Below are 27,278 nucleotides of genomic sequence, written 5' to 3' on the forward strand. Positions count from 1 at the left end.
GTTTTATTGGTACTTCACATATCACATAATTCAGTAGTTCAATCATATCAAGAAGAGTTGTATAATCATTACCATAATTAATTTTAGAACATTTACTTCTTCCTTATACTCATCTTATTCATTATTTTATTTGTGGCAAGAATATACACAATAAAACATTCCCCAACTCAGCAACTTCTACACGTGTAATTCAATGGCATTGATTATATTCTTCCTGCTTTACAACCTTTATTGGTTTTTGTTTGTGTTTTTTCTCCAAATTATTCCACCACCATTCAAATTAACTCAATGCCCCCTAAGCAAAAACTTCCTCCTTCACCCATGGGAAGCATTGGTCAAGTTTGGCTACTTTTCTTTTTAGTACTTTTCTTGATGTAGTACATATAATATACTTCCATAGTTAAATTGCTTTTTAGAAGAGTTGTATATACATCATCACAATCAGTTCTAGTGTTTCCTGCCCTCTCTTGCATTCACTGTTTGCGCTCCAATTTCCCTGATCCTCCCAACCCCCTGTGTTTGATAAATCATTGCATCCGTTGTACTGTTTTCTTTCCCTTTTAAATTATCATAGGTCTATCGTTGCTACACTAGAATCTGATTGATTTCTGGTTATAATTACATCTTCTTGGGCTATCGTCCCCTTGATCATTATGCAGTGTCTTTTCTTGTGTCTTAGTACATTGTTTGTCTTGATGTCTATTTTCTCAGATTACTATTGCTACCCCTGCTTTCTTTTGGTTGCTCTTTGCTTGGTATACTTTTATCCAACCTCTGATTTTTAATCTGTTCATGCCTATCTTTCTGAGTTGTGTTTCTTGTAGGTAGCATATTGATGGATTTTGTTTTTTTATCCATTCTGTTAATCTCTATCTCTTTACGAGAGCATTTAGTCTACTAACACTTAATGAGATTATTGATTTGTGTATGTGTTTTGTGTTTGGTTTCTTTGTTCTTCCTGTATTACTTCATTGCTTTGGATGTTCTGTGTGTGTTGCTTTTCATGAGGAAGTTTCTTGTATGTTGGTTTCAGGTCTGTGTGTTGAGTTTTGTGAATTATTTAAATTTCTTTTTGTCATAAAATACTTTAATAACTCCATCATATAAGCATGATATGTTGACAAAATTCTAAGTTGGCAATGTTTTTCCTTCAGGGCTCTGTATTTATCACTCCATTATCTTTTTTCCTACATGATTTCTGCCAAGAAATCAGAAGTTATTTTAATTGCTGATCCTTTTTATGTAATCTTTCTTTTTTCTCAGGTTGCTGTTAGAACATTCTGTTTGTCATTGATTAATGTTAAACATCTTGACTACATTATTGAGATTATATTATCTGTAATCAAAGACAGTTTTTCCTCTGTAACAATATAGATACTTTTAATATAATTTTGATGCCTTATAGCTCTAGTTAAGACTTCCAGGACCATATTAAATATGAATTGTGATTAAGGACAGCCCTTTGTATTTCTTATTCAAAGGGGGAATGTTTTCAATTGTCCCTCCATTAAGTGAGATGCTAACTGTTGGTTTTGCATATATGACTTTTAATATTTTGAGGAATATCTATTTTATTCCTATTTTATTGAGTATTTGTATCAAAATATTTTGAAACTGATTCCTATAGCTATTGTAAAACAATTCTTGATATCTGGATTATTTTCTAGTAAATGGTTTACAAAGAAATTAAAAGACACATGGAAACATTTAGTCTAGTGGACCAATGACCATGCAAACATCAATCTCTACAACCTTGAGACCAGAACTAGAAGTGTGTGTCTAACACAATCAACTGTGATGAAAAGTATCATATTAGAAGGTCCTGGATATAATGGGAGAAAAATGTAAAACTGAAGTCAAAATCACAAAAGAGACCAGGCTTATTAGTTAGATATTCATTGGACTCCCTAAACTATGGCCTTTAATCACCCTCAGATCTGGAACCAAACTCGCACATACATTACTATAATCAGTCATTTGAGTTCAAAAAGGCAAAGGGTTAAGAAAGGAGGAGTGGAAACAGGAAACACTGGGAGAAAGTCGCATAAGTGATGGTACATTGAGGGAACTGGAGTAGATGAGTGGACACAAAATGTGGATAAATTGTTGAATATAAAACTGATGGTATGCTCTGTGAACCTTCACCTAAATCACAATAAAATATTTTACAAAGTGCTGTGAGTGTGTGTGGGGGGGTGTTGAATTTAATCAAATGCATTCACTGATATAGTTCTATGGTTCTTGTCCTTTATTTTCTTTTTAATGTGGTGGCTTACATTGGTTGTTTCTCTAATATTAAACCATCCCTGTATATCTGGTGTGAACCCACTTGACCATGATGTATTATCCTTGTTCACGTTTTCTTGGGTTTGTTGAATTTCTGTGGGCTAGAATTTTGTTGAAAATTGGGACATCTATATTCATCTGGGATATTGATCTATAATTTTCAATTCTGTTAATGTCTTTGCCTGGCTTAGGTGTCCGAGTTTGGGAGTGTGTTATTCACTTGCATGTTGTGAAATGTGCATGTAAGATTCGTGTTAATTCTTCTGTAAATAATTGGTAGAATTCCTCAGCGAAACCATCTGATCCCTACCTTTTTGATACTGGGAGTGTTTTTATGTAAAAAGATTGATTTATTTTGTTGTAGATTTGTTGAGATTTTCCATCTCTCTATGTTATTTTAAGTAGTAATACACCTCTAGAAATTTAACCATGTCATTTATATTTTCAAGTTTGTTTGGATACAATTTTTCATAATATTATATGATTATTTTTTATCTCAATTGATTTTGTTATAATGTCCTCATTTCATTTCTTATTTGTAGTGTTGGCTTTTTCTCCTTTTTTCTTCCATTGTTAGGTTTGCCAGTTGTTTATCAATTTGTTAATACTTTTGAAGACTCTTCTCTTGTTGACTTTTCTATAGTTTTTATTTTTCATTTTACTTACTTCTTTTAGTGTCTGAAAGTTTATTTCGCTGGTCTTGTTCCAATTGTGATACTTGATGTGTTAAGGTATTTACTTCAGGAAGTTCTTCCTTCTTACTGTGTTACCGTATTGTGATGGATTGGCCTCTTCGCACTGCTGTGGCTGGGTTCCAGATATTTTGCTATATTATATCTTTGTTCTCATTTATTTCAAAGAAAATTTGTATTGTGGTCTTTATATTTTCAATTACCCAGTAATTTTAAAGAAAGTGTTGTTCAATTTCCATGTAGTTGACTTTTTAGTGTTGCTCATCCTATGGTTGATTTGTAGTGTGATGGTGTTAATAGCTGAAAAAATGGTTTGTAGTATCTACATGTTTTTAAGTTTATTGATGCTTGCTTGATGGCCTTAACTATGATCTATTCTGGAGTGTCTCTTGTATACACTTGAAAATAGTGTATATTGTGCTTTTGTTGGGTTAAACATACATCATTTTGAAATAAAGAAAACTTATATACCCCTTACATATTCTTAGCATACAGTTGATTCATGAGAACAAATAATAATTTTGTAGAATCCTGTAAATTATAGAAGGATAGATAAAACTCAAAAATACAATTATAGTTTTTTATATCAATAGCAAAAATAAGATATTAATATACTGGGGGTGGGAGGGTGGTATTGCCAGAAAAATATGATTGACTTTTTATTCATTTGGGGGCCATAAATGAACCTAAGATGAAGTTAAGTGGATTCTGGTTTGTGGAGAGTGCAAAGAGACACACAGCCTGAGAACTGTGAGGGTGGTCAACCACAGAAGGGTGAGAAGTAGATACAAAGGGAGAGAGCAAAGGAAAGAGAAGGAGGTGTGTTATTGGAGATAAGCTGCTTTTGTCACTTGGACAACAAACATCAGAATTCACCTTTTGCAGTGTCTGTTGACCTTTTAAAGAATTGACTAAGAATCTTGTTAAGGTTTTTGGAAAGGCTCTGCATTTATAATATGCTTACTTTCAAGAAAGTTATGCTGCCTCTATTCCAAATGTCTAAAGGTTCCCATTTGGAGGCAGGGCTGTGAGTTTCTTTTCCTCAATTTAACAGAAAATGAATAACCAACCAACCTAAACTTTCTACCTAAGTTGGAGAAATGAATGGATTAATAAAATGTTATATAGGAAAATGCAGAACCATGGGTTTATAGGAATCATCCAGATTTTTTTAAGGAGTAAACAGGGTTTTATTTTTTACAATAACTAGGGCAGATGATGATTCAACTAAAACATTTTGAATGATTTGGAACTTTTCACACTTTAAAGATAGCACTATAATGATGGATGGCTACTATATGTAGTTATGGAAAGGTCATGGAATTAGATGTCAGAAGACATATGCATGAGTCTGGGACATGACTCTATTCCTTCTGTGCTTGAGTTGCACCTATCTCTAGCTACTTGTCCTAATCTAGAAGCTAAAACACACATATTTAAAAAAAAACAAAAAACCCAGTTCAGCCAAGCTGAGGTAGGATTGGAAACAACTTGATCCCAGTCCTGTGGGATTTGACATAGTGTTTCTGCTGTCGTTGGTATCCCCCACTGCCTCGGTTTTAACAGGAAGAACACCAGAGAGCTTCCAAAAGTTTGTGGAAGAATTTAATTTCCCATGAGTGTTTTGAAACCCCTTATATAAATTTTATTTTATTTCCAAATGACAAATTCTCAACAATATCAGAAAGTCACCAGAATTTAGAATGGTAAGGGATCTATAAAAGACAATCAGTCAGGATTTAGTAGGAAAGCAGAACACACTCCAAGTCCTTTCAAGAGTTTACTTCTGCAAGTTGGTTAACAGATAGTAGCTCTTGGGCAACACAGCGGGAGTAAGGGGGAGATCCGAGAGCTAGAGGCACAATGGGAAGATAACCCAGTGGCTTCTAGGGAGGGATGCTGAAAATTCTACCCTGATTCTGATATCTCTGAAGGGTGCCATTAGGCTAATTCTGAAGTGCAGGGGAAGGTGGGCAGAGTGGCCAGAACCACCTGCCAAGGCCCCAATGAAACGAAGCTGAAAGTATTAACTGAAAATAGAGGACTAAGTTCTTCTTGTCCCTCCTGTGTTCTGTTCCCCTTCTGCTTTCCCCTATTGGTAGGTCCTGACAGAGACCCTCTGACAAGGGACAAATGTGGTTCGAGGAGCCCTGGCTTCAGTGTTACGGGACGTGTATAATTGTGGGCTTAGAGCTGAGACGCTGATTAGCACAAAGAACACTTGGTCCCCCTTCATTTTTTTTCATGAGGATCTGAGAGCCATAGTTTTTAAGAGGTTTGATTGGGGACCACATCTCAGTAGCACAATTACTAGCTTAATAAGCTATATAATCATGATTAGGTATGCTAATGCAAAGGGTCAGATCAACTTGTTTGTTTTATTTTAATAGCAACATCAAGCCTCTGGTCACATAGGCACAGTCCCCGTGGTTCGTGGCTGTGCGGTTTCTCTTCAGAGGACACAGCCCAGGGCCGGGGTACTGGAGGGAAGAGCCGCGAGAGCTCAGCGATGTCATTTTCGGTTCTGTCCCTGGCCCATCAGAAATGCGATGGCTGTTATTTGTTTGTTTCACTTCTGTACTTATGAAAACACAGGTTACTTCAGTGTTATTTATAGGTACAAAAACATCAGTGACATTAATTATATTCATCATGTTGGGCAATCATTACCACTATTATTTCTAATTATTTTTTCTATCACCCTTAACAGAAACTCAACCCTCCCTTTTTTCTTCTCTCCTAAGCCGGGTAAGCATTAATAAGTCTTGGTCTCTATGTATTGGCCAATTTCAGATAAGAAAAAAAAAATTAAGATGGCTTAAAATCACCTTAAAGCATTCATGAATGGTCTAATACAAACAGTAAGGCACTAGGAGTCTAGATTTTCGAGCCAAATGCCTAAAATTTGAACCTCGGCCATGCCACTTTCAAGGTGACATTGAATAAACTGCTTTTGTTTCTTACTTGTAACAGGTTAGTGGAATGCTCATTTATTTATTCAAAAACTGCTCCCTGTGCACCTACCTACTATGTGCCCTGTACTGCTCTAGTGGGTAGAGAGCAGTGAACTGCCCTGTCTTTTTTTTTAATGAACAATTTCCATTTTTATTTCCTTTCAGGTTTGTTTTGTTCAGCTTCTAAGCTTTACCTAGGTTTTGGAGGAGGTCGTGGGGCAGCACCTGCAGGTCTAAGTCGAGGTGGGGGCATTCGGTCTTTCCGGGCTACACATGACCAGTTCCTAACCACCTTGCTGTGACTGGCACAACTTACAGTCATGCAGCTTCACGTGCAGCTTGGGAAGCACGTATGCGTTGAAGACACTTCGGAAATGTCTCTGACAGCCGCTGCCTACTATGTTTCTTATGACAAACTTCTTGATGGCCTTGTCTTTGGGCACGCAGCGGGCGCAGTTAGTGCGGCGAATGGGCTGCACATGGCCGTGGCCTTTCTTGGCATAGCCGTTGGTATGCCTTTTCTTTGTCATCTCGAAAGGGAGGACACGAGAGTGAACTGCCCTGTCTTGAATGAGCTTACCTAATAGTGAGGGAAGGCAAAAAAAGTAAACATATGCTTCTGTAAAATATCAGGTGGTCGTAAAAACATCTAGAAAAATAAGCCGGTGATCAGAGGGTATAATTTTTGACAGTTTTATGGGCGTATAATTTTATATCCTACACTTCAGTGTTGCTGTTGTCAGGTGCCATCTAGTTGGTTCCAACCTATAGCGACGCCCTGCATAGCAAAGCCATGCTGCTCCATCCTCACCATCATTCCAACACTTGACCCCATTGTTACAGCCACTGTGTCGATCCGTCCCCTTGAGGGCCTTCCTCTCCCACTGCCCCTCTACTTTACAAGAGCGATGTCCTTATCCAGGGGCTGGTCTCTCCTCACAACAAAGCCAAAGCAGTTAAGGTGAAGTTTTGGTATCTGCGCTCTAAGGAACACATTCTGGGTGTACTTCTTCAGAGATAGACTTGTTTATCCTTTCGGTAGTCCCTGGTCCTTTCCAGACTCTTCACCACCACCACACTTCAAGTGCATTGATCAACTTCATCCTCAAAGTAACATTTTTGCTTTTCAATACTCTAAAGAGGTTTGGTATAGCAGATTTACCCAGTGCTCCATGTCTTTCGATCTCTTCACTGCTGTATCCATGAGCACTGATTGTCTCCATTGATCGTGATGTTACCTGTTGCTCCAGCTGTGAGAATGTTGGTCTTCTTTACATTGAGTCATAATCCATCCTGAAAGCTTTAATCTTTCATTTTCCACAGCAAGTGCTTCCTCACTTTCACGGAGCAAGGTTTTGTCACCTGCGCATGGCAGGTTGTTTCGGATCATTTGCTCAGCATACAGATTGAGTAAGTGTGGTGAGAGGATGCAACTCTGATGCACACCTTTCCTGATTTTAAACCATGCATGAAGCCCTTTTCTGTTCACGCAACTGCCTCTTGATCCATATGAGCACAATTAAGTGTTCTGAAATTCCCATTTTATCAAGGCTGTCCATAGTTTCCTTCAATGGTTAATTATATTAAAAAGAGTTGTGCAGTCATCACCACAATCAATTTTAGAACATTTCTTCTCTCTTGTACTCATCATCATTAAGTCCCCATTTCCTCCAATGCCCCTTCCATAACCTTCAGAAAAGAAAACCAAACTCACTGTCATTTAGTTGACGTCACCTTATGACAACTCTGGAGGACAAGGTGGAATGATCCCTGGGAGTTTCTGGGCGTCGACAGTCCCACCTTTCTCCCCATGAGTGGCTGCTGGGTTTGATAACTGGCCGCAGGGATCAATCTCTAACCACTATGCCCCCAGAGCTTCTCGAAGAAACTACAACTCTAGTTACTGTCTCTATTGATTACCTATTCAGAATTTCATACGCAGAAAAATATACTAAAAAGGAAAACACCAACATCTGTAACAAAATAAAACTGGGAAGACATCACTGAAAATACAGCAGAAAATATTAAATCTAGAACACATTATAAAGGGGTCAAATGGGAGAACAAATGATGAAATGTTAAATTTTAACTTAATTACATCTGCAATGACCCATTACCTAATATTCGCATCCTTTTTAATGGTCATGGAGGATTTACCAGAGGCTTAATCAACATGGAAATCCTGAAAATAAGTGTGTGCTTTCACTGTCATTCATAGTCTTCTGCAAACCAAGTGTTCAGAATGTAAGCTTTAATACTATTCTTCCTCCAATTCTAGATTTTATTAGTTATAATCCTTGGATCACACAGGCTGGTGTGCTTCTTCTATGTGGACTTAGCTGACACCTCACTTTGATGGCTGCTTATTTGAAGACAAACCCTTAGGATCTGGACATCATTCTTTCTGAGAGATGGCCACAATCTATTTCTTTCACCACACATTGCTGTTGCACCAATAACTTCAGGGATCATTTCCTGAGGGCAATTCCCACAAAGGGCCATGGTGCTGAGAATATGGCTACTCTTAAGTGAGAACTCAAAACACTTTCATATACCTATATTTTATATGTGTCCCTGGTCCACTTTACAGACATCATGGTCCTTCTTATTGGGGGGGTGTATATATTGTGCTTTGGGGGGTGGGGCATATAATTCTATTGATATTAATATTAATTTAGTAAATGCTATAGAATTAAAAATACTAAGTGACTGGACACTATTTACTCAATCAATGAAGGTTGGAGATGGGGCAAAAAGTTTCAAAAACCCTCATTTGCAATGGCAGAACTATGCTTGCTAGACTAACACATTTCATAAGAAATCAAAGAGTGTATGAAAACAGCAACTATATGGTTGTCTTGGGTTACTATTTATTGGGCCCCAAAACATTAAATGGGAATGAGACAGCCTCTTCAACAAATGGTGCTGACGCAACTGGATATCCTTGGCCGAAGAATGAGACAGCACTCATACCTTATCCCGTGCACAAAAATGAACTCAAGATGGATTCGAAGCCTAAGTGCAGAGCCTAGAGCAAGAAGGATCATTAATGGGACAACAGGGACAAACCTAAGGGCTCTGTTGTAGTTCATCCACATGCTATTCAATATAATAAAAGAAGCACCCACCATAGAAGACAAAATAGATGACTGAAACCTACTAAAAATAAGGCACATGCACATCAGAAGACTTCATCAAAAGAGTAAAATGGAAGCCCACAGACTGGGAAAAGAGTCTTTAGCAATGGCATAAGCAACAAGGGACTAATTACTAAAATGCATAGAATTCTGCATCACTTCAATAAGAAAAAAACATATAATACAGTTCACCAAAAATGACCCTTACATGACTAACACACATGACAAAATGCTTGTGATCACTAGCCACCCAAAAGATGCAAATCAAAACAATACCCATAATGATAGCTCAATTCAAATAAAAGAGAAAACAACAAATGATGGAAGGAGAATGGAAAGATGGAAACATGACTGGTGGGCTTGCAAATATTTATAACCATTAAGGAAAGTGATATGGTGCTACCTAAAACAATAAGGAATAGAAATCCCAGATGGCCTAGAAATACCTCTACTGCATATCTACCCAGTAAAAGCTGTAAAAGACAAAACAGAAACATATGTATGCTCTTTCATGTTCATTGCAGCACAGTTCACAATAGCAAGAACCTGGAAACAGCTCAAATTCTTATCAGTAAAAGAATGGGTAAAGGAATTCTGGTACATACACAAAATGGAATATTATGCATCCCTAAAAAACAGCGATGGAACCACAAAACACCTCCTGACAGGAATGGACCCAGAAACTAACGTGCTGAGCAAAGTTAGTCAATCACAAAAAGACAAATATTCCATGAGACCCCAATCATGAAGAGAAACACCAAAACAAAGACAGGTGTTTGTTCTCAAGTACGTGATCTTCTAAACTGCTCTCCTGAGCAATGATGTGGTGCGCCTACCTCGTGCTCAAGAACCACAGTGTCACCCCATATTTGTACACTGGAAAAACCATTCTCACTCACCTCAGCTGGGGTCAGTTTCTCATGTTGTGGGGAACGGCAGAAAACCAGTCACTTCCTGCAATATAACATTGTTCCACAGTCACCTCAAATCAACAGACACCCTTACAAGGGTACCTAGTGAACTGTAATTAAAATTCTGGTCCAGAATTTGAGAGGGGCATATCTCTCACAGAGAAAGTAATTTCACCTCTTTGGGCAGATAAACCAGGTTGGGCAACCTGCCATTGAGAAAAATATTTAATATTATTTATATAGCCACCCTAATAGGAGCCCTGTGGTTTTAGTGGTTATTAGCTGGGCTGTGATCTGCATGGTCAGCAATTCAAAACCACCAGCAGCTCCTCAGAAGCAAGACTGGGTTTTCTACTCCCATAAAGAGTTACAGTCTTGGAAAACCACAGGGAAGCACAATGAGTCAGCACTGACTCGACAACAACACACTTTTTATTTTTATATCTCTAGCCCCTGTGTTAGACAGGGTTCTCTAGAGAGATAAAACCAGATTGCGTACAATTATATATATAAAGATAGGTATATAACACAAGAAATGAACAATTAAGTTATAAACAGATTGATATATAATACAAGAAATGAAGTTAAATTATAAACAGATATATAATACAAGAAATGAACAGTTAAATTATAAAGCAGTACAAATGGCTCTGTGTGATTCACTCCCGTGAGAGTTGTGAGACACTAGCAGTCCTTCAAGTCTTGAGGGCAGTCCGGTAGTCCTCTGTAGAGAGAGAGAGCTAGACATAGGCAGCAAACTGCAAGGCAGGACACCAATTGTCAGCCAGGTCACCAACTGTCAGTCCTCAGCTCAGAGATGTAAATTTCATTCATGTGGGCTTAAAGGGACCTCAACTTACAGCGACACAGTCCACAGGCTAGGCGTCCCACAGGTAGTGTGCCCTTTAAATTGAGGCACAGATGGAGCAAGGCAGCTGCACACTGGTCCGATGATTAAAGAGCGAGAGACAAGAAAGGCGAGGCTCACCCAGCCAATTATCTCTCCACCCTTCAATTAATCCCACTTGTGTTTATCGGCCAGGTTGGCACAATAAACTGTCTCAGCCCCTCAGTGGCAGACTATGCCTGGTATACCTAACTGGGCACTTCAGTTCTAGTTTCTATCTAGCCCTGAGTGACCTAGGCTGTATGGTATACGCAACTGGAATTTTAGACTCTGTCCTTTAAAAGGGCACAACATACTTCCTAGGCCACACAATATCCTTAGTTGGTCACAACAGAAGGATTTTATTTGTAAACCACACCAAGCAATTTGGTATTTACCTTGAACACACCTGTAGCCGATTAAAGGAATATCCCCTTGATATTAAAGCTGAAACACCCTAGTGTGAGAAGAAGCAGATGACTACTATCTCAAGATATGGATTTAGAAGTCACTGGACTTTGAGGATAGTTTTTATAGAGGCGAGAAAAGGTCTTTTTCATAATCTAACATCTAAAAGAGATCTAGAGGGAGGGGTAGAGACCCATGAGTGCTGAAGAAGAGCTTTCTTGGCAGGGCGGGAGCTGAAAGTAAAGGGAATGGAGTGAGGCGAGTGGAAACACAGTAGGAGATAGGTCAGAGCGCAAGGTCTGGATTAGATCCTATAGAGCCCTTCAAAGATGAGAAACCAATAGAACATTTGGGGCAGAGGGCAGACATGGTTTGATTGGTTTTAAAAGAATCACTATTGGAGGGTTGAGAGTATATTGTTGAGAATAAAGGAGAAAAGTCCAAACTCCCTACTGTCGAATTTACTGCGACTCGTGACCCTGTGAGGCAAAACAGAAAGACTGCTTCGGGCTCCCACACTGTCGGTCTTTACAGGGCCAGGGCTGCCTCGCCTTTGTCCCATGGAGAGATGAGTTTGAACCGCTGACTTTTCTCTTGGCAGCTGAGAACTTAAGCCACCGTGCCACTAGGAAGAAATTAGAAAGGCGGATTAGGAGGTTATTGCTGTGACTAAAGTAGACGTGACGGTGGCTTGCACAAGCATATTCAGGGCGGAGGGGTTGGGACGTGACTGGGTTTGTCTTAAGTGAGAAGATTGCCTATGTCCAATAAGAGAGAATGAAAGGGTGACCCCAACCTTTGGGCGCGTGCAATAGGAAGTAGACTGGCAGCCCTTTCTCCCAAGGTGCCTGTAGGTGACCTTGAGCCTCCAGCCTTTTGTTAACAGCCGAGCCTGCTTTCACACCACCCAAGAGAGTGTGAGGGCCTGTGAAGTTCGGTAAGCCTGTTGCAAGACACTGAATCTGTGCAATAAATAAGAATATATAAATGAAAGCACAGCTCCTGGCCCACAGTGGGCATTCACTCAATCTTAACCTCCTTCCCAGTTCTTTATAACAAACATTTCTTTGTTACTCACCCTGGCTCACCCAGTGAATGTATTCACTTCCTACCCCCACTTTGACTCACTACTGCTCCAGACCAAGATAGAGTCAAACTGACTCTGGGAGCAGAGGGAAGGTCAGCTAAACCCCCCCCCAGAAAGAACCTGCAACAGACTACCAAAGTGGCAGAAGCGGAGAAAGCATCTCTTTACAGAAATAAAGAGTGGCTTTGGATGCCAAAACAGCATGCACGGTCATCCTCCTAAGTCCTCAAAGTGCTTCACGTCCTTCTGTCCCCTAAAAGCTTCCCTGACATTGGTTGGTTTTTAATAGAAATTCTTTGAGGAGTGAAATATAATATTTTCTAAGCATTTTTTCTAAGAATTTCTGAAGAAAGGCTAATAAATCAAAATTACGAAAGAATCTGTTGGTTCTTACTTACACACACACACACACACACACACACACACACACACACACCTGAGGACATTTTCCTAGTAGTTTTTATTCTTTAGGTTTAAAATTTTGAAGAACAACATTAAAAAGGAGTGAATCATGGAAATGCCTCTGACCTTGTATTATGTAGCTGCGTCTTAGCAGTGTTTTATCTACTGCCAATCTAAAATAAGAAACATAGCCCAATATGTAAATTAAGCATTTAGTCTACCTACTTAAAAAATAAGGTTAGTTCTTTAAAATCCTTTCTTTATTGCAGTCTCACTTGAAATGTCAGTATTCAGTTCACATATCTTTATACTCTTAAGAATCATCAGCACTTAATTTAGAAATGTTTTTTAGTAAAAATGATTCTGCTACTTGAAATTCAATTCAACCTCCTTGGTCTGAGTTGATGAATACTTGTATCCTCTTTTTTCCCCCCAAAGCTCTCCTCCATGCCAATTTCGTACAATTAATCCAATGTTTTATCCAAAATAGAGTGTAGCCCACACTCACGACCCAGCCCCTCACAGGGGCAAGTACCGCATTTGCCTATGGTGGCTGCTGTCCCCAGGGAGCATTTGGTCTCCATATGACTTTAAGGAGCAGCTGTACCTGGTTATGCTGTTGTCGCCAGGGGCTGTCTGGTGATGCTCCGACTCCTGGTGGCCTCACATGTGATAGGAAGAGACACTGCCGTAGCTTGCAGTATCCCCGTGCTCCACATCATCCAAGGAAAGCCAAACCCACCGCCTATGGGTCTAATCTGACCCATAATCACCCCACATAGGGTTTCTGAGACTGTAGAACTTTAAGCAGATGAAGCAGAAAGCCTCATCTTTCTCTCAAGGAGCAACTGGTCGGTTTAAACTGTGTACTTTGAGGCTAGCAGTCCAATTATCGCCCAACAACCATTTACCGTAGCAGCAGATACATCTCCGCTGACGATGGGTTGCAGCTCTGCAGGAAGTTTACTGGCCAAGAATCAAAGTAGACCTCCCACGTGGAGGCCAGCATTCTCCCACCGACATACCAATTTCTAAAGCTGGGTATTATGGTGGATTAAGAAATAAGTCCCTGTAGTCAGCCCAGGAGCAGCCGAAAATCCGCTTGCTGATAGGACAGACCGGCTCGCCTTCGCTGAGTGTGTGCCTTCGGTATGTGCCCGACACTGCTCACTAGCACAATCACCGAGTGTCCAGCTTTCCCAAAGAGGCCTCGAGCAAGCAAGGGCCTCTCTATTGCTTGGAAAATAGGAGAATTGGCAGGGACAAACAAAACTCTTGTAGATGTCTAGGTATGTGACTTGTAGATGTTAACACTGAGTTATGACGTGACAGAAACCTGGACGTACACACTGAGAAGCAAATATCCCTCACCATTATGCACATGTGCTGTCAAATGCAGCCGAGTGGCTAGTGCCGACTAAGAGAAGTCCAGAACTGACTCTGCAGTCTTTTGTTCATAGTGTTTCCAGCTCTAACTTTCCTAACTCGTGAACAGGGAATCATTTATCCCCAGGGAGAAGTTATTACATAATGCTTTCTTTAGGTTCAATCCCATAAGACTCGTGTTTAAAGCAAGTGGCAAGATGTACCCAGGCTCCATTACCTTGATGATTCTTAGCACTTTTAACTAACCTGACACTAAGTTCATTTTCAATGTGGGTATCCCTATTCTTTGACTTATGCAGGAAAGAAAGTTGGTTTTGACTGGACTGTTTTTAAATTTCAGGGATCGTCGCCGTTCTCTTCTGTGGAGTCACACAGGCCCATTACACCTACAACAATCTGTCGCTGGATTCCAAAATGAGAACTAAACAGGTAAGAAGCGGGGAAATCACTACAGGTGTGTCTTTTCTCGGTGTAATGTTTATGTAGCAATTCTGGCAGTGCTCTTGGAAAGAATTTCATTAGTAGAGGAAGAAAGTAAGCTTAAGGCTTCAATATGAGTTAGATATTTATAGATTTCCTCCCCCCCTCCTTTCAGGATAACCATTAACAATTCTCTTGGTAAGCAAAAAATATAGTTATAATAGCCTCTCCCTCCTGAGAAACATGGAACATAGACTGTCAGTCTTGAAGATGAAAGGCCTAGACTTGGTAATAATTCACAATCACATCTAAAAGCATTATAAAGCATGTGAGATTAGGTAGTGTATAGAGAGAAGGAAATGAAGGAAAATAAGAGAGCAATGTTTGGTCTTTAACTGGGTGCTTATGCTTCCAAGCAAACTCACTGCCAGTTGTCACACAAGCAGAAAGCAGCTCCCAGATGCCACCAACACATCTGGTGGTTTTCAGAAAGTGAACGCGTATCAGTTCCATCGACAAAGTTTTGCTGCACAGCCATTCTGTGCCAAACACTCCCCTAGGTACTAAAGATACGAGGGTGGATAGTAAACAAGCCTGCCTCCAAGATGTTCACTATCAAATCGGTAGATCAGGATAAAGATAGATGGCAAACACTTGTCAGCAGTGTGATATGTGCAATGACAGAAATGTCTCCAATAAGATGTTCAGGAAGTACTCTGTGCACCCTCCCATAGTTGGAGTTGGTGTGAACAAGGAGGAGCTTCCAGAAGGTTCCAACACAAATGCAAATAGAAGTAAATTAGATGAAAATTTGGGTCTAGTGGGGTGGGACCAGGGAGCAGCCGAAAGTGTTTTTAGGCCAAGGGAGCCGCATGAGCCAATGATGTTAATAATTCAGTATGACTCAGTGGGTAAAGCTGAAGCTAGGGGGTTACAATGCAGGATTCGACTAGAAATATATCCAGAAGCCACTTTATGAAAGGACTTAAATAAACCTTTTGAGAGAGTTTAGGCTTTATCTTACAGGTAATGTGGAGTCATTAAAGTATGACACACAAAGAAATTGAAAAATTATCAATGTTTCATTTTAAAAATAAAATGCAGGCAGTCATGAAGAGACTGGATTGAATTAAATTTCTGTCACTTAATTCTTCTGTCTAGCAACCAATCACACAATTCAGTGGCATTCGATTACAAATATTTATTTATAATACATCTGCAGGATTTAACTGTTCTAGGCTCAGGTAGGTCAGGTGATTCGGCCTTTTCCAACTGAACGCACATATAGCTGTGGGTTTTCGGGGGCTCTATTCTAAGGTAGATCTGGCTGGGGCATGATAGTCAGTGCCTCATGTCCATGTGTCTCCCATTCTTCTGGCAGAAGAACAAGCTCAAGTGCTCAGGTCCATACTAAGTAAGGACTTGCTTGAATCACATCTTTAAACATTCTGTCAATATTTTCAGTTACTTTATGCATATGAAAGCTACACAGTAAATAAAGAAGTCCAGAGAATAATGGATGCATTTTAATTATGTTGTTAATAATGAATATTGAATGTACTATGGACTTCCAGGAGAAACAAGTCTGTCTTGGAGGAAGTACATCCAGAATGATCCTTAGAAGCAAAACTGGTGAATTTTTATCTCCCATACTTTGTTATCAGGAGGGACCCAGTCCTGGAAAAGGGCATCATGTTTAGTAATGCAGGGGGATGTCACCAGGAAGACGCTCACTGAGGAAGACGCTCAGTGACATGGATTGACCCAGTGTTACAGCAATGGGTTGAAAAACAATAATTATGACTGGGCAGTGTATTGTCTGATGTACAAGGGGTTGCTATGAGTCAGAATGGACTCAGCAGCACCTAACAACAAGGACTAACCAAAGAAAACCATCTAGGTGAGTTCAGAGCCAAGGGCCCAAGCAAGTCACCTACCCATGGGGGCGAGCATTACAAAATCACACAGCAAGGAGCATGGGCACAGAGAATAGGAAAGAATCTGCACTAAATAATGTGCTCTATCCCAAAATGCAAACGGAGATAAATACACTCCTACACCACGTTCAATGATGCTGAGGATGTCTGGTGTGATAATGGGGTGGTGATGTGGAGAAACAAAAGTGACATTTAATCAAAACTGGTAAAACTCCTCTTTAAAGATCTCCTAAATGGTTATTGCTTTCATCCCTTCCTCTCTGTCATATTCCAAACTCGCAGCACCTGATTGTCTCCCATCTTTTCAAAGACTCTGTAAGGTCACCTTCTCCTCTGTCCTTCACCTCATGGCCACCGAGGAATTACAAAACACAGTCAAAAGAAATTTTAAACCCCTCTGATAAATATGCATTTTTTAAAGAACATAGACAGCTCTAATATATAGGCTTAAGGAAGTCTTTTAATTATTAGAATAATTTACTATTCTCTAGGGTTAAAAGGAAATGTCTTGTGTTGGTTTTTTCCCCTGACCGTGTTTCATTCTCTATGCGTTTGTATTCCGGGAGCTAAACTCTGTTTAGGGACGTGCACTTTTAAGCCATGCTATCTAGACTGCCCAGCAGAACTTCAAAGATAACTCAGCTCATGGCGAGACAGCAGCCCAGCACCTAGGGGAGACAGAAGGCAAAAGCAGTGCCTCACAGGCTTCTGCTCTCCCTCCGAATGGCTTGATGAGTAGTACTCCCTGACAGGCTTCCAGCTTCCATTTTCACTGTATGGAAGAAGGGTTGTTTTTGGTTTTTTTCCCTTTAGCACAAATTCATTCCTAACATCTAGATGATTGTATCCTCATCCCAGTTTCCTCCATTGACTTTGTCACTGGTGCCTGACTCAGAAGGAATGCTAATTTTCATTCCTTTTCACATTTTTTCCTACATTTTTCCTACTGGAATCAGCTTTTTCCTACTGTTTTTCTCTTTCATAATACGTGGCATATCTACATGTTTTACATAGATGTGCATACACACACCATTGTGTATTTGGAAAGAAATAAGACTGCCCCCTTGCATTGCACAGGTCTAGAGCCACGTGTGCACCGGTGTGACAAGCAAAATTCAACTCCACAAGACACAAACAGTAAATTGCACGAGAAACGGTCCATAGTGTAATGTAGAGATTGTGATCGTTTCCTCTCTGACCCTAGAAACAGTTTGGAAAGTATGTCATGTCACACAGTTAAAACAAAGTTTAATTCCCCTTGAGTAAATTCCAACTCATAGCAATTGATATGGAAGACCAAAACTGACCCTGTGTGTTAATGAGCTTGTACATCTCTCCAGATGCAGAATGCCTCATCTTTCTCTTGGGGAATGGCTAGTGGCTTCAAACTGTTGACTTTGCAGTTAGTAGCCCTATGCTTAAACACTACACCACCAGGGCTCCTAATATAAGGGTAAGAGGTTGATTCATGAAGTTTAAGGAAAATTCATGTAAATCAACTTTGTTATAAAATACAATGATAATAGGATTTATGAAAGAATCTTATTCATGGACTGAATCTGTACCAGCTAATCAAATAGCCACATCTGGATAAAAAGGCTTTCTATAATTATATATATTCTTTATTACTTCCAAAATTAGAATACATTTTTATTTTTTAGTGATAAATCATTTTATCAAGGACTCATACATATAACTGTCCACACATCCATTATATTAGGCAGATATGTACAAATATTGCCATCAACAATGTCAAAACATTACCATTTTTCTTGAGTCCCTTGATATCAGTTCCTCTGTTTTCCCTCCCTCCTCCACCCTGCCACCTTCACAAACCCTTAATATACATCCCCCTTGAGGGGGGTTATTTCATCATAATTGCTATCATTTTCCCCTTCCCCCTTTTCCTCCACCCTTCTCTTCTCCTCCCCTCCTAAAGTCATTACTCCCGTTACTGTTTCTGAGGGCCTTGTCTATACTGAATTCTGTAAATTGAAAACTCTCATCTATACTGTTGCATGTATGCCAGACTAGCTAGATTTGTGAGGTTGAGGTAGGACTGAGATCAGAATAGTTGGGGGAGGAAGTATTAAGGACCTAGAGAAGTTCTGTGTGTTTCATCGGGGCTATATTGCCCTCCTGGATAGATATGCTCTTCTGTGGGGCCCCTCTGTGTTGGACTGTCCAATTATCTCTGATAATTTGGCTCTGGCTCTCTACCTCAACCCCTCTCCTTCACCTCAATGAGGTTGCTTATTTTTGAACTTCTGATGCCTGTTCCCACTGACACCTCATCATCACACAGGCTGATGTACTTCTTTCATGAGGGCTCTGTTGATTCCCTGAAGGATGGCTGCTTGTTTGGCTTCAAGCTTTTAAGACCCCAGATGCAATACTCTTTAATAGCCAGGTACTATTTGTGTTCTTCACCACATTTGCTCATGTAACAAGCTTGTTTGTCTTCAGTGATCTTGTCAGGAAGGTGGGCATCACCCATTACCAGATTGTTAGATCCAAATGTTCTCGTGTTGAGAGAAAACTTGGGTAGAAGCCAAAGTCCATTCATTACCTCAATGTAGTGCCTCATAAAATATATGTACCTAGGGCAATACTCCAGGTTTTATTTATTACTACATTTACATATGTACCTAAGTTTATACCTCTATAAATAACTTTCCTTCAGAGTTCTCTCCTCTATTTCCTTTTACCTTCCCCCTGCCCCACTATCACACTCACCTCTTGCTTGCCTCTCTGTAGTTCCTTTCAGCTAGATTATGGTTGTCCCAACATCCTCTAGCAACTATTTACCGCCACCACCCCTCCCCCTCAATTTTAGCTCCCTGGTTGTTCCCCTATCCGTGACTTTGTTTGCTCACCACTCCCTTTCCCCTGCCTTCTCTTCCCCCAATTTCCCAGAGAATCTTCAGCCCCGTTGCTTCCTCCTCAAGTTTGTTTCACATGCCTGTCTTATATAGATGGATATAACAGAAACAACAGAGACAGGAGTAGAAAAACAAAGCCAGCTAAGAAGAAAGCAGGAAAAAGAGGAATACTGTTCTTAATTGCATTTTCATTTGTAACTGATAGTGCTCCAGTATGGGGCTGGATGGGTGGGAGGAGGGGACATGTGACATCACTGTGTATTAGGCAGAAGAGGCATAATAGTAAACACTATGATGCTGTGAGCCACCAAATAGACTTATTCATTTAATAGTAAATAATTGTTTTTTAAAGTATACTTATATGTACACTAATCTCTTTTCTTGGACAAAGAGTACTTTCCTTGCTTTATGATGTGCACATGTAGTCCCAGTGTCAGATATTATAATCCTGCTTCTCACCCTAAAAACAGGAGAACTGCTAGAAATACTCAAGTTGTGACTAAGGGGTCAGCACACAGCTTCCTCCTGAACCACACAGATGATTGCCTGCAGATCACATGAGCTCCAGGTTGTCTCCCCTCTCCCTACCGCTCATTCCCTCACCCTCAAGTAGGTCCAGGAACTTATTGTCATAATCCTGCTCCAGGGTGTCTCCATTAGCTCTCTTTACCTTGTCTGAGACAGTCTTTCCAAACCATTTCCTTCTGTATATTATCACCTTTAACTGGAATTTCTTCCCTTCTCAAAGTTCCCACTTAGCAATTATTTCACACAGATACACATGAGTACATACATGACAATAATGAAACAACAGTCACATGTGTGAAGTCCTTATCTCATTTATTTTCTAGGACAGGGGTTCTCCACCTTCCTAATACTGCAACGCTTTAATACAGTTCCTCATGTTGTGATGACCCCCAACCAAAAAATTACTTTTGTTGCTACTTCATAACTGTCATTTTACTACTATTATGAATCATAATGTAAATATATGATATACAGGATTATTTTCATTGTTACAAATTGAACATAAAGCATAGTGATTAATCACAAAAACACATATTGTAATTATGTAACATTTAAAAATTATATATAGTGAAATATTTCTTTCTAATTACAAATAAATGAAAATTTGTCTTGAAGCATGGTGTAGCATGGGTAACAGTCTTCACTCTGGGTACTCATATGTGGATATGTCTGCATGTGGGCGGACCTGCCTGGAGATGGATAGAGAGGCGGTGTCTCTGGTCCTAAGGCCATCAGAAATCTGTGCTTTCTGATGGCCTTAGGCTACCCCTGTGGAAAGGTCATTAGACCCCCAAAGGGGTTGTGACCCACAGGTTGAGAACCGCTATTCTCGAGCTATCTTATTATCACTGATTCGCTTAAACAATTCACTCATTGAACAAATATTTTTTGAGAGCCTGCTTTCTGCTAGCCACTGTTCAAAGTGCTGTGCATACAACATGAATTTTTAAAAGTATTTCTAGTAGTAGGATTTCATAGTAATCAAGATAAATGAGCAAAATGTAGAGTGTGTTCATGGTAAGCCATAGTCTGGTAATAAATTAGGAAATGGAGAGAGGCGGGTTGCAATTTTAGATGTGGCCAGGAAAGGCCTGAATGAATTAGTGATATATGAAGGAGGTAAAAGAGAGAGCCATGTGGATATCTGGGGCAGAGCTTTCCAGAAATATGGAACATTCGATATAAAGGCCATTTAAGATAGGGCAACGAGTGTGGAATGAGCCATGGGAGAACATGATTCACATATAGAAGACAATTATAAAGCAGTGAGAAAGGACAAGTCATGAGGGCCTAAGAGAAGTGGGAAAATACTGGAAGCTTCTAAGTAGAGCCATGACATAATATGACTCAAGTTTTGAAAGAATGGATTGTCACTGAGTAGCTGGTAAAGTATGCAGAGGAGCATATTTTAGGGACAATCAAAAACTTAGTGTTGTAATGTTTGAGGTATGTCTTATTCTCTCAAGCAACTGGAGCTTGGTTAGTTGTCACGAGTTAGTTCTGACTCATAATGACCCCATGCACACCAGGCCAAGCACTGCCCCAGTGCTGCTCCAGCCTCACAATCGTCCCCGTGCTTGACCCATCGTTGTTGCCACTGTGTCAGTCTCCTTCAGCACCTTCCTCTTTTTCACTGCCCCTCCGCTTTATCAAGCATGATGGTCTCTAGGGACTCATCTAGGGACTGGTCCTGACGATCAAAGTCTTACCGTCCTTGCCTCTAAGGAGCACTCTGGCCATACTTCTTCCAAGAGAGATTTGTTTGTCCTTTTAGCAATCCATGGTGTTTTCAATATCCTTTGCCAGCACCGCAATTCAAATGCATCGATTCTTCTTCAGTTCCTTGTTCAATGTCCAACAGTCACGCGCATATGAAGTAATGGAGAATACTATGGCTTGGATCAGGCACACCGTAGTCCCCAAAGTAACATCCTTGCTTTCCAACACTGTAAAGAAGACTTGTACTTCAGATTTACCTCATGTAACATGTCTTATGAGCTCTTGATTGCTGCTTACATGAGCATTGATTATGGAGCCTAGCAAGACATAATCCTTGATAACTTTAGCCTTTTCTCCATTTATCAGGATGTTGCTGATTGGTCCAGTTGTGATGATTTTGTTCTTCTGTAGTTGTAATCCATACTGAAGGCTGAAATCCTTTATCTTCATCAGCAAGTGCTTCAGGTTCTCCTTACTTTCAGTGAGCAAGATTGGGTTATCTACATATCATGTTTTTAATAAGTCTCCCTCTAAACCGAATGCCACAGTCTTCTGCATATCAGTCAACTTCTCTTATGATTTGCTCATCATACACGTGGAATAAATATGGTGAGGGGATATGTGGTAGTTACATAATCTATTGTCAATTTGAACGCATTAAGAAAGGGCTGTTTAGCCTGTTAAAAGGGTCTCAGCTTGATGCCCTCATTTGGAGGCGCTAAGGAGATAAGTATCTCTCTGGAGGAGGGACACACACTCACTCCCTGAGAGACATTCTTGTTGAGAAGACATATGGAGCTGCGCTAGAGCCCTGGAGCTGAAGGAGCCACCTGGAGACTTCTGCCACCACGGAGATGTTTCCATTGCCACGGGATCCACAAGACCTACTACCCACTGGCCTGTGATCTTCCTGCATTTGGCATCATTGCATATGTTGTGTGAGTCTGAAGAAGAATTTATAAACTGGTATCAGACATATGGGATAATATTGAATTTATGGAATTGATCTGGACTAGGCTGGGATGTTTTCTCAATATTCAAATGTTCTTGTACATACACATATGAGTGCAATGAACTTGTTTCTCTAGTCCATCCCGACTAACACAGGATACAACCTTGAAGCACACTTTTCCTGATATTAAACAACTGCCTTGTGATCCATGTACAACTAGAGCTACTGGATTGCCAATTATACATAGAATTATGGGGTTAAGGAAAATGTTTTAGTCTGGAAATACAGTTTTGGATGTCATTACTGTAGAGATGATATTGAAAATATGAAACCACATGAGATCACTTAAAAAAGATGAAAAGATTTTAAAACAAAGCCCTGGTGCAACATAATATTGAAAGATTAAGAACCATCACAGCTAATTATTGTAGGTATACAATTATAATAAGTTGTTGTTAGTAGCAGTCGAGTATGTTCAGACTCAGTAACCCTGAGCACAACAGAGCAAAGCACTGCACACGCCTATGCCTTTCTCTCCATCGTGGCTACATTTGAATCCTTTATTGCAGTTGCTATGCCAATCCATCTTATTGGATCTTCTTCTTTTAATTGGCCCTCTACCAAGCATGATATCCTCTCTGCATCCCTTGTGAAGACATGTGAAAAGTACATGAGATGAGGTTTTGCCATACTTCTATCTAAGGAACATTCAATCAATTCTTCTTTCAAGACAAATTTGTTCATTCTTCTGGCAGATCATGCTATACTCAATATTCTTTGCCAATACCATAATTAAAATGCATAACATTTTCTCTGGTCCTCTTTATTTATTATCCACCGCTTGCACTGCATATAAGGCCATTGAAAATACCAATGTGTAGGTCAAGTGCACTTGAGTCCTCAATTGACATCTTTGCTCTTTAACCATGGAAAAGAGATCTTTTACAGCAGATTTACCTAATGCAGCATGTCATTTGCTTTCTTGATTACCACTTCCATGTGTGTTTATTGTGAATCCAAGTAAAATGAAACTCTTCTCAAGTTTACCATTGTCTCCATTTATTGTGATTGTGCTTATTGGCCTAATGTGAGGATTTTCTTTATGTTGAGATGTAATCAATACCGAAAGCGTTGGTCTTAGATTTTCATTAGTAAGTGCTTCATATTGTGTTTGCCTTTATAAAGCAGAGCTGTTCTTCATCTGCATATTGCGCATTGTTAATGAATCTTCCTACAGTCCTCATACCACATTATTCTTCACACAGCCCACCTTCTTGGATTATTTGTTCAGCATACAGATAAAATACGGTGAAAAATTCTACCCTGTTACGCACCTTTTATAATTTTCTTTGTTTTCGTTGGTCTCTTTGTCTATGTACAGGTTCTGAATAGCCACCACTAAATGTTCTGGAATTCCAATTTTTTATCATAGTACTCATTTTTTATGATCCACACCGTCAAATGCCTTTGCATCATCAAGGAAACATAGGTAAACATCTCTCTGGCATTTTTGGCTTTTAGCCAATGTCTGCTTGATAACAACAATTATATCTCCCAGTATATATACTTTTCTGAATCTGCATTAAGTTTCTTGAAGTTCTTTGGTGATGTACTACAGCAACCATTTTTTCCCCCGTTATCTTCAGCTAAAGTTTACTTGAATGTGACATGAATGATATCATTCAATAACTTTCACATGCGTTGGGTTGCCTTTCTCTAGAAGCAGTAGAAATATGAACCTCCTGCAGCTGGTTAGTCAGGTAGCCGACTTCCATAGCTTATCATAGACTGATGCATGCTCCCAGCAGTGTATCATCTTCCTGAAACACCCCAACCGGCATGTTGGTTATCAGTTTCTGGAGTCTTGTTTTTCACCAATACAGCTTGGATGAATTCCTTCAATACAATCATTCTTGATCATATGATACTTCTTGAAATGATTATACAGTGATCATTTCTTTCTGATAGTGTGGTCTGTGTACCCCTTTCATCTATCTTCGGCACTTCTTGATCCATTCAATATTTTGCCCATAAACGAAAACTGCAAACTCACTCCCAGCCAGTCTATGCTGACTCATAATGACACTATAAAACAGTGTAGTACTGTCCTGTGAGTTTCTAAGACTATAATTCTTTATGGGAATAGAAGCCCCGTCTTTCTCCCGAGAAGCCACTGACAGTTTTCAACTGCCGACCTTTCGGTTTTCAGTCTAATGCATAACCACTACACAACTAGGGCTCCTATTTTGTCCATAGAAAATTTCCAACATTGGACCTTAAGGATTGAATTTTTTCTTCAGTTCTCAAAGCTTAAGAAATCACAGGGACTTTCTTCCGGTTAGGTTTGCTAGCTCTGGGTCTTTGTGCACTTTATTTTGTCTTCTTCTGCTATCCTTTGAAGTATTTCCATAAAATATCTTTCTTCATAATCTCTTCCATTTGCTTGACCTATTCTACAACAAAGTTTTAGAGTCATTACTGATATCCATTTTGTTGTTTTTCTTCCTTTTTGCCTTTTAAAATAAACTTTGCCTCCTGCATTTGTGATATCATTGATATTATTCCACAACTCATCTGGTTTTCAATTATTGATGTTTAATACATCAAATGTATTCTTGATATGGTCTCAAAATTCAGCAGTGGGATTTACTCAAGGTCACTTTGACTTTCGTAGATTCAGCTTTAGCTTTAATTTGCATAGGAGCAACTGATGGTCTGTTTCACAGTCAGCCTCTAGCCTTATTCTGACAGTTGATATTGAGTTTCTCCGTTTTCTTTTGACACAATTATAGTCAATTTAATATCAGCATATTCCCTCTGCTAAAGTTCACATACATAGTTACTGCATGAGCTGTTGAAAAAGAAGTTATTTCCAATGAACAACTCCTGAACATTTCGATCATGAAACTTTCGCATGATTTCTGCCATCACGCCCCTGCTTTTCAGCTGCCACACCGTCTTTATTTCTGACTTTCGCATTCCAATCACAAATAAGTTGAAGAAGTTGGTAAAAATCTTCAGCTTCTTCAACTTTAGCATTAGTGATTTGTGGGTAAATTTGAATAATAGTCATATAAACCCATCTTACTTATATATGTGTAAATGTTATCCTATCACTGCCAATGTTGTGCTTCAGAACATAATTTAAAATGTCCCTGAGAGAGAAATAGAGGAAAGGACTAGGAGGCAAAGGACATTTATAGAGGTCTAAATATAGGCATGTACATATGTAAATATATTTATATATTACAATAGTGAAATTGGTCTATGTAGATATATTTATAGGTTTAGTATTAAGGTAGCAGATGGACATCGGACCTCCACTAAAGTATTCCCTCAATGAAAAAACACTTTATTCTATTAACCTGGAATTCCATGATGCTCACCTTCCCAACATGATCACTGAAGACAAAGTGGGTATATAAACAAATGTGGTAAAGAAAGCTGATAGTGCCCAGCTCTCAAAAATATAATGTTTGGGGGTCTTAAAGACTTGAAGATAAACAAGCAGCCATCCAGCTGCAAAGCAACAAAGTCCACATGGAGGAAGCACACCAGCCTGTGTGATCATGAGGTGTTGATGGGATCAGGTATCAGGCATCAAAGACCTAGAACAAAAAATCATATCAATGTGAATGAGGGGGACTGCAGAATGGAGACCCAAGTCCCATCTGTAGGCAATTGGGCATGACCTTACAGAAGGGTCGAGGGGAGGAGACAAGCCACTCAGGGTGCAGTATAGCACTGATGAAACATACAACTTGCCTCTAGTTCTTTAATGCTTCCTCCCTCCCCCATTATCATGACCCCAATTCTACATTACAATTCAGGCTAGACCAGACCATGTACATGGATACAGATAAGAGCTGGAAACACAGGGAATCCAGGACAGATAGAACCCTCAGGGTCAAGATTTAGAGTGGCCATATCAGGAGTGGAAGGGGAAGGTGGGGGAGCAAAGGGGGAACCAATCACAATCATCTACTTATAACCCCCTCTCAGAGGGATGTACAACAGAAAAGTGGGTGAAGGGAGACATTGGTTAGTATTAAACATGAACAAAAATAATAATTTATAAATTATCAAGAGTTCATGAGGGAGGGAGAGTGGGGGAAGGAGGGAGAAAATGAGAAGTTGCCACCAAGGGTTTAAGTAGAAAGAAAATGTTCTTGAAAATGGTGATGGCAACAAATGTACAAATGTGCTTGACACAATGGATGGATGTATGGACTGTGATAAGAGTTGTATGAGCCCCAATAAAATGGTTTAATTAAAAAAATGTCCTTAAGAGAATATTTCAAGGCAATGTTTAATTGGCAAGTTAAAAAGTTTAATTGGCAAAAGTTGTGTAATAGGCATATTTACTACAATGACAAGAGAAACCCAGCTTCTGATGTTGCCTGAGTGCATCCAAACACCTTATGAGATCTGGTTCCTTGGTTTGGAGGTTTCCTGTAATGGTTTCATGAGATGTTCAGTTACTTGGTCTAATTGGGTTTTTAGGGCTTCTGTTCTTCCTCTTGGTTCATTGTGTAATGCCTGGGGCCTTTAAAACTTGCAATCAACTCTCCAATAACGATAGAATTTACCACAATTAGTCTATTTTTGTCTTGGGCCACACAAAAAATGATGTCAAGAATAGAAGGAGAAAATAGAATATATGGCTAATTGCTTCCATGAGCAACCGCCTT

At 39.6% G+C, this 27,278-nt stretch overlaps 1 protein-coding gene across 1 annotated transcript in view; it reads left to right on the forward strand.

Moving 5' to 3' along the window:
• Positions 1-27,278, forward strand: part of SLC9A9 (solute carrier family 9 member A9) — an 826,675-nt gene that overhangs the window by 398,310 nt on the left and 401,087 nt on the right. Inside the window, exon 9 of the mRNA XM_075546794.1 lies at positions 14,490-14,578. Coding sequence (XP_075402909.1) covers positions 14,490-14,578 — 89 coding nt within the window. The remainder of the gene's footprint in view (positions 1-14,489; positions 14,579-27,278) is intronic.

Source organism: Tenrec ecaudatus, chromosome 4, assembly GCF_050624435.1.
Source record: "Tenrec ecaudatus isolate mTenEca1 chromosome 4, mTenEca1.hap1, whole genome shotgun sequence".
NCBI lineage: Eukaryota > Metazoa > Chordata > Mammalia > Afrosoricida > Tenrecidae > Tenrec > Tenrec ecaudatus.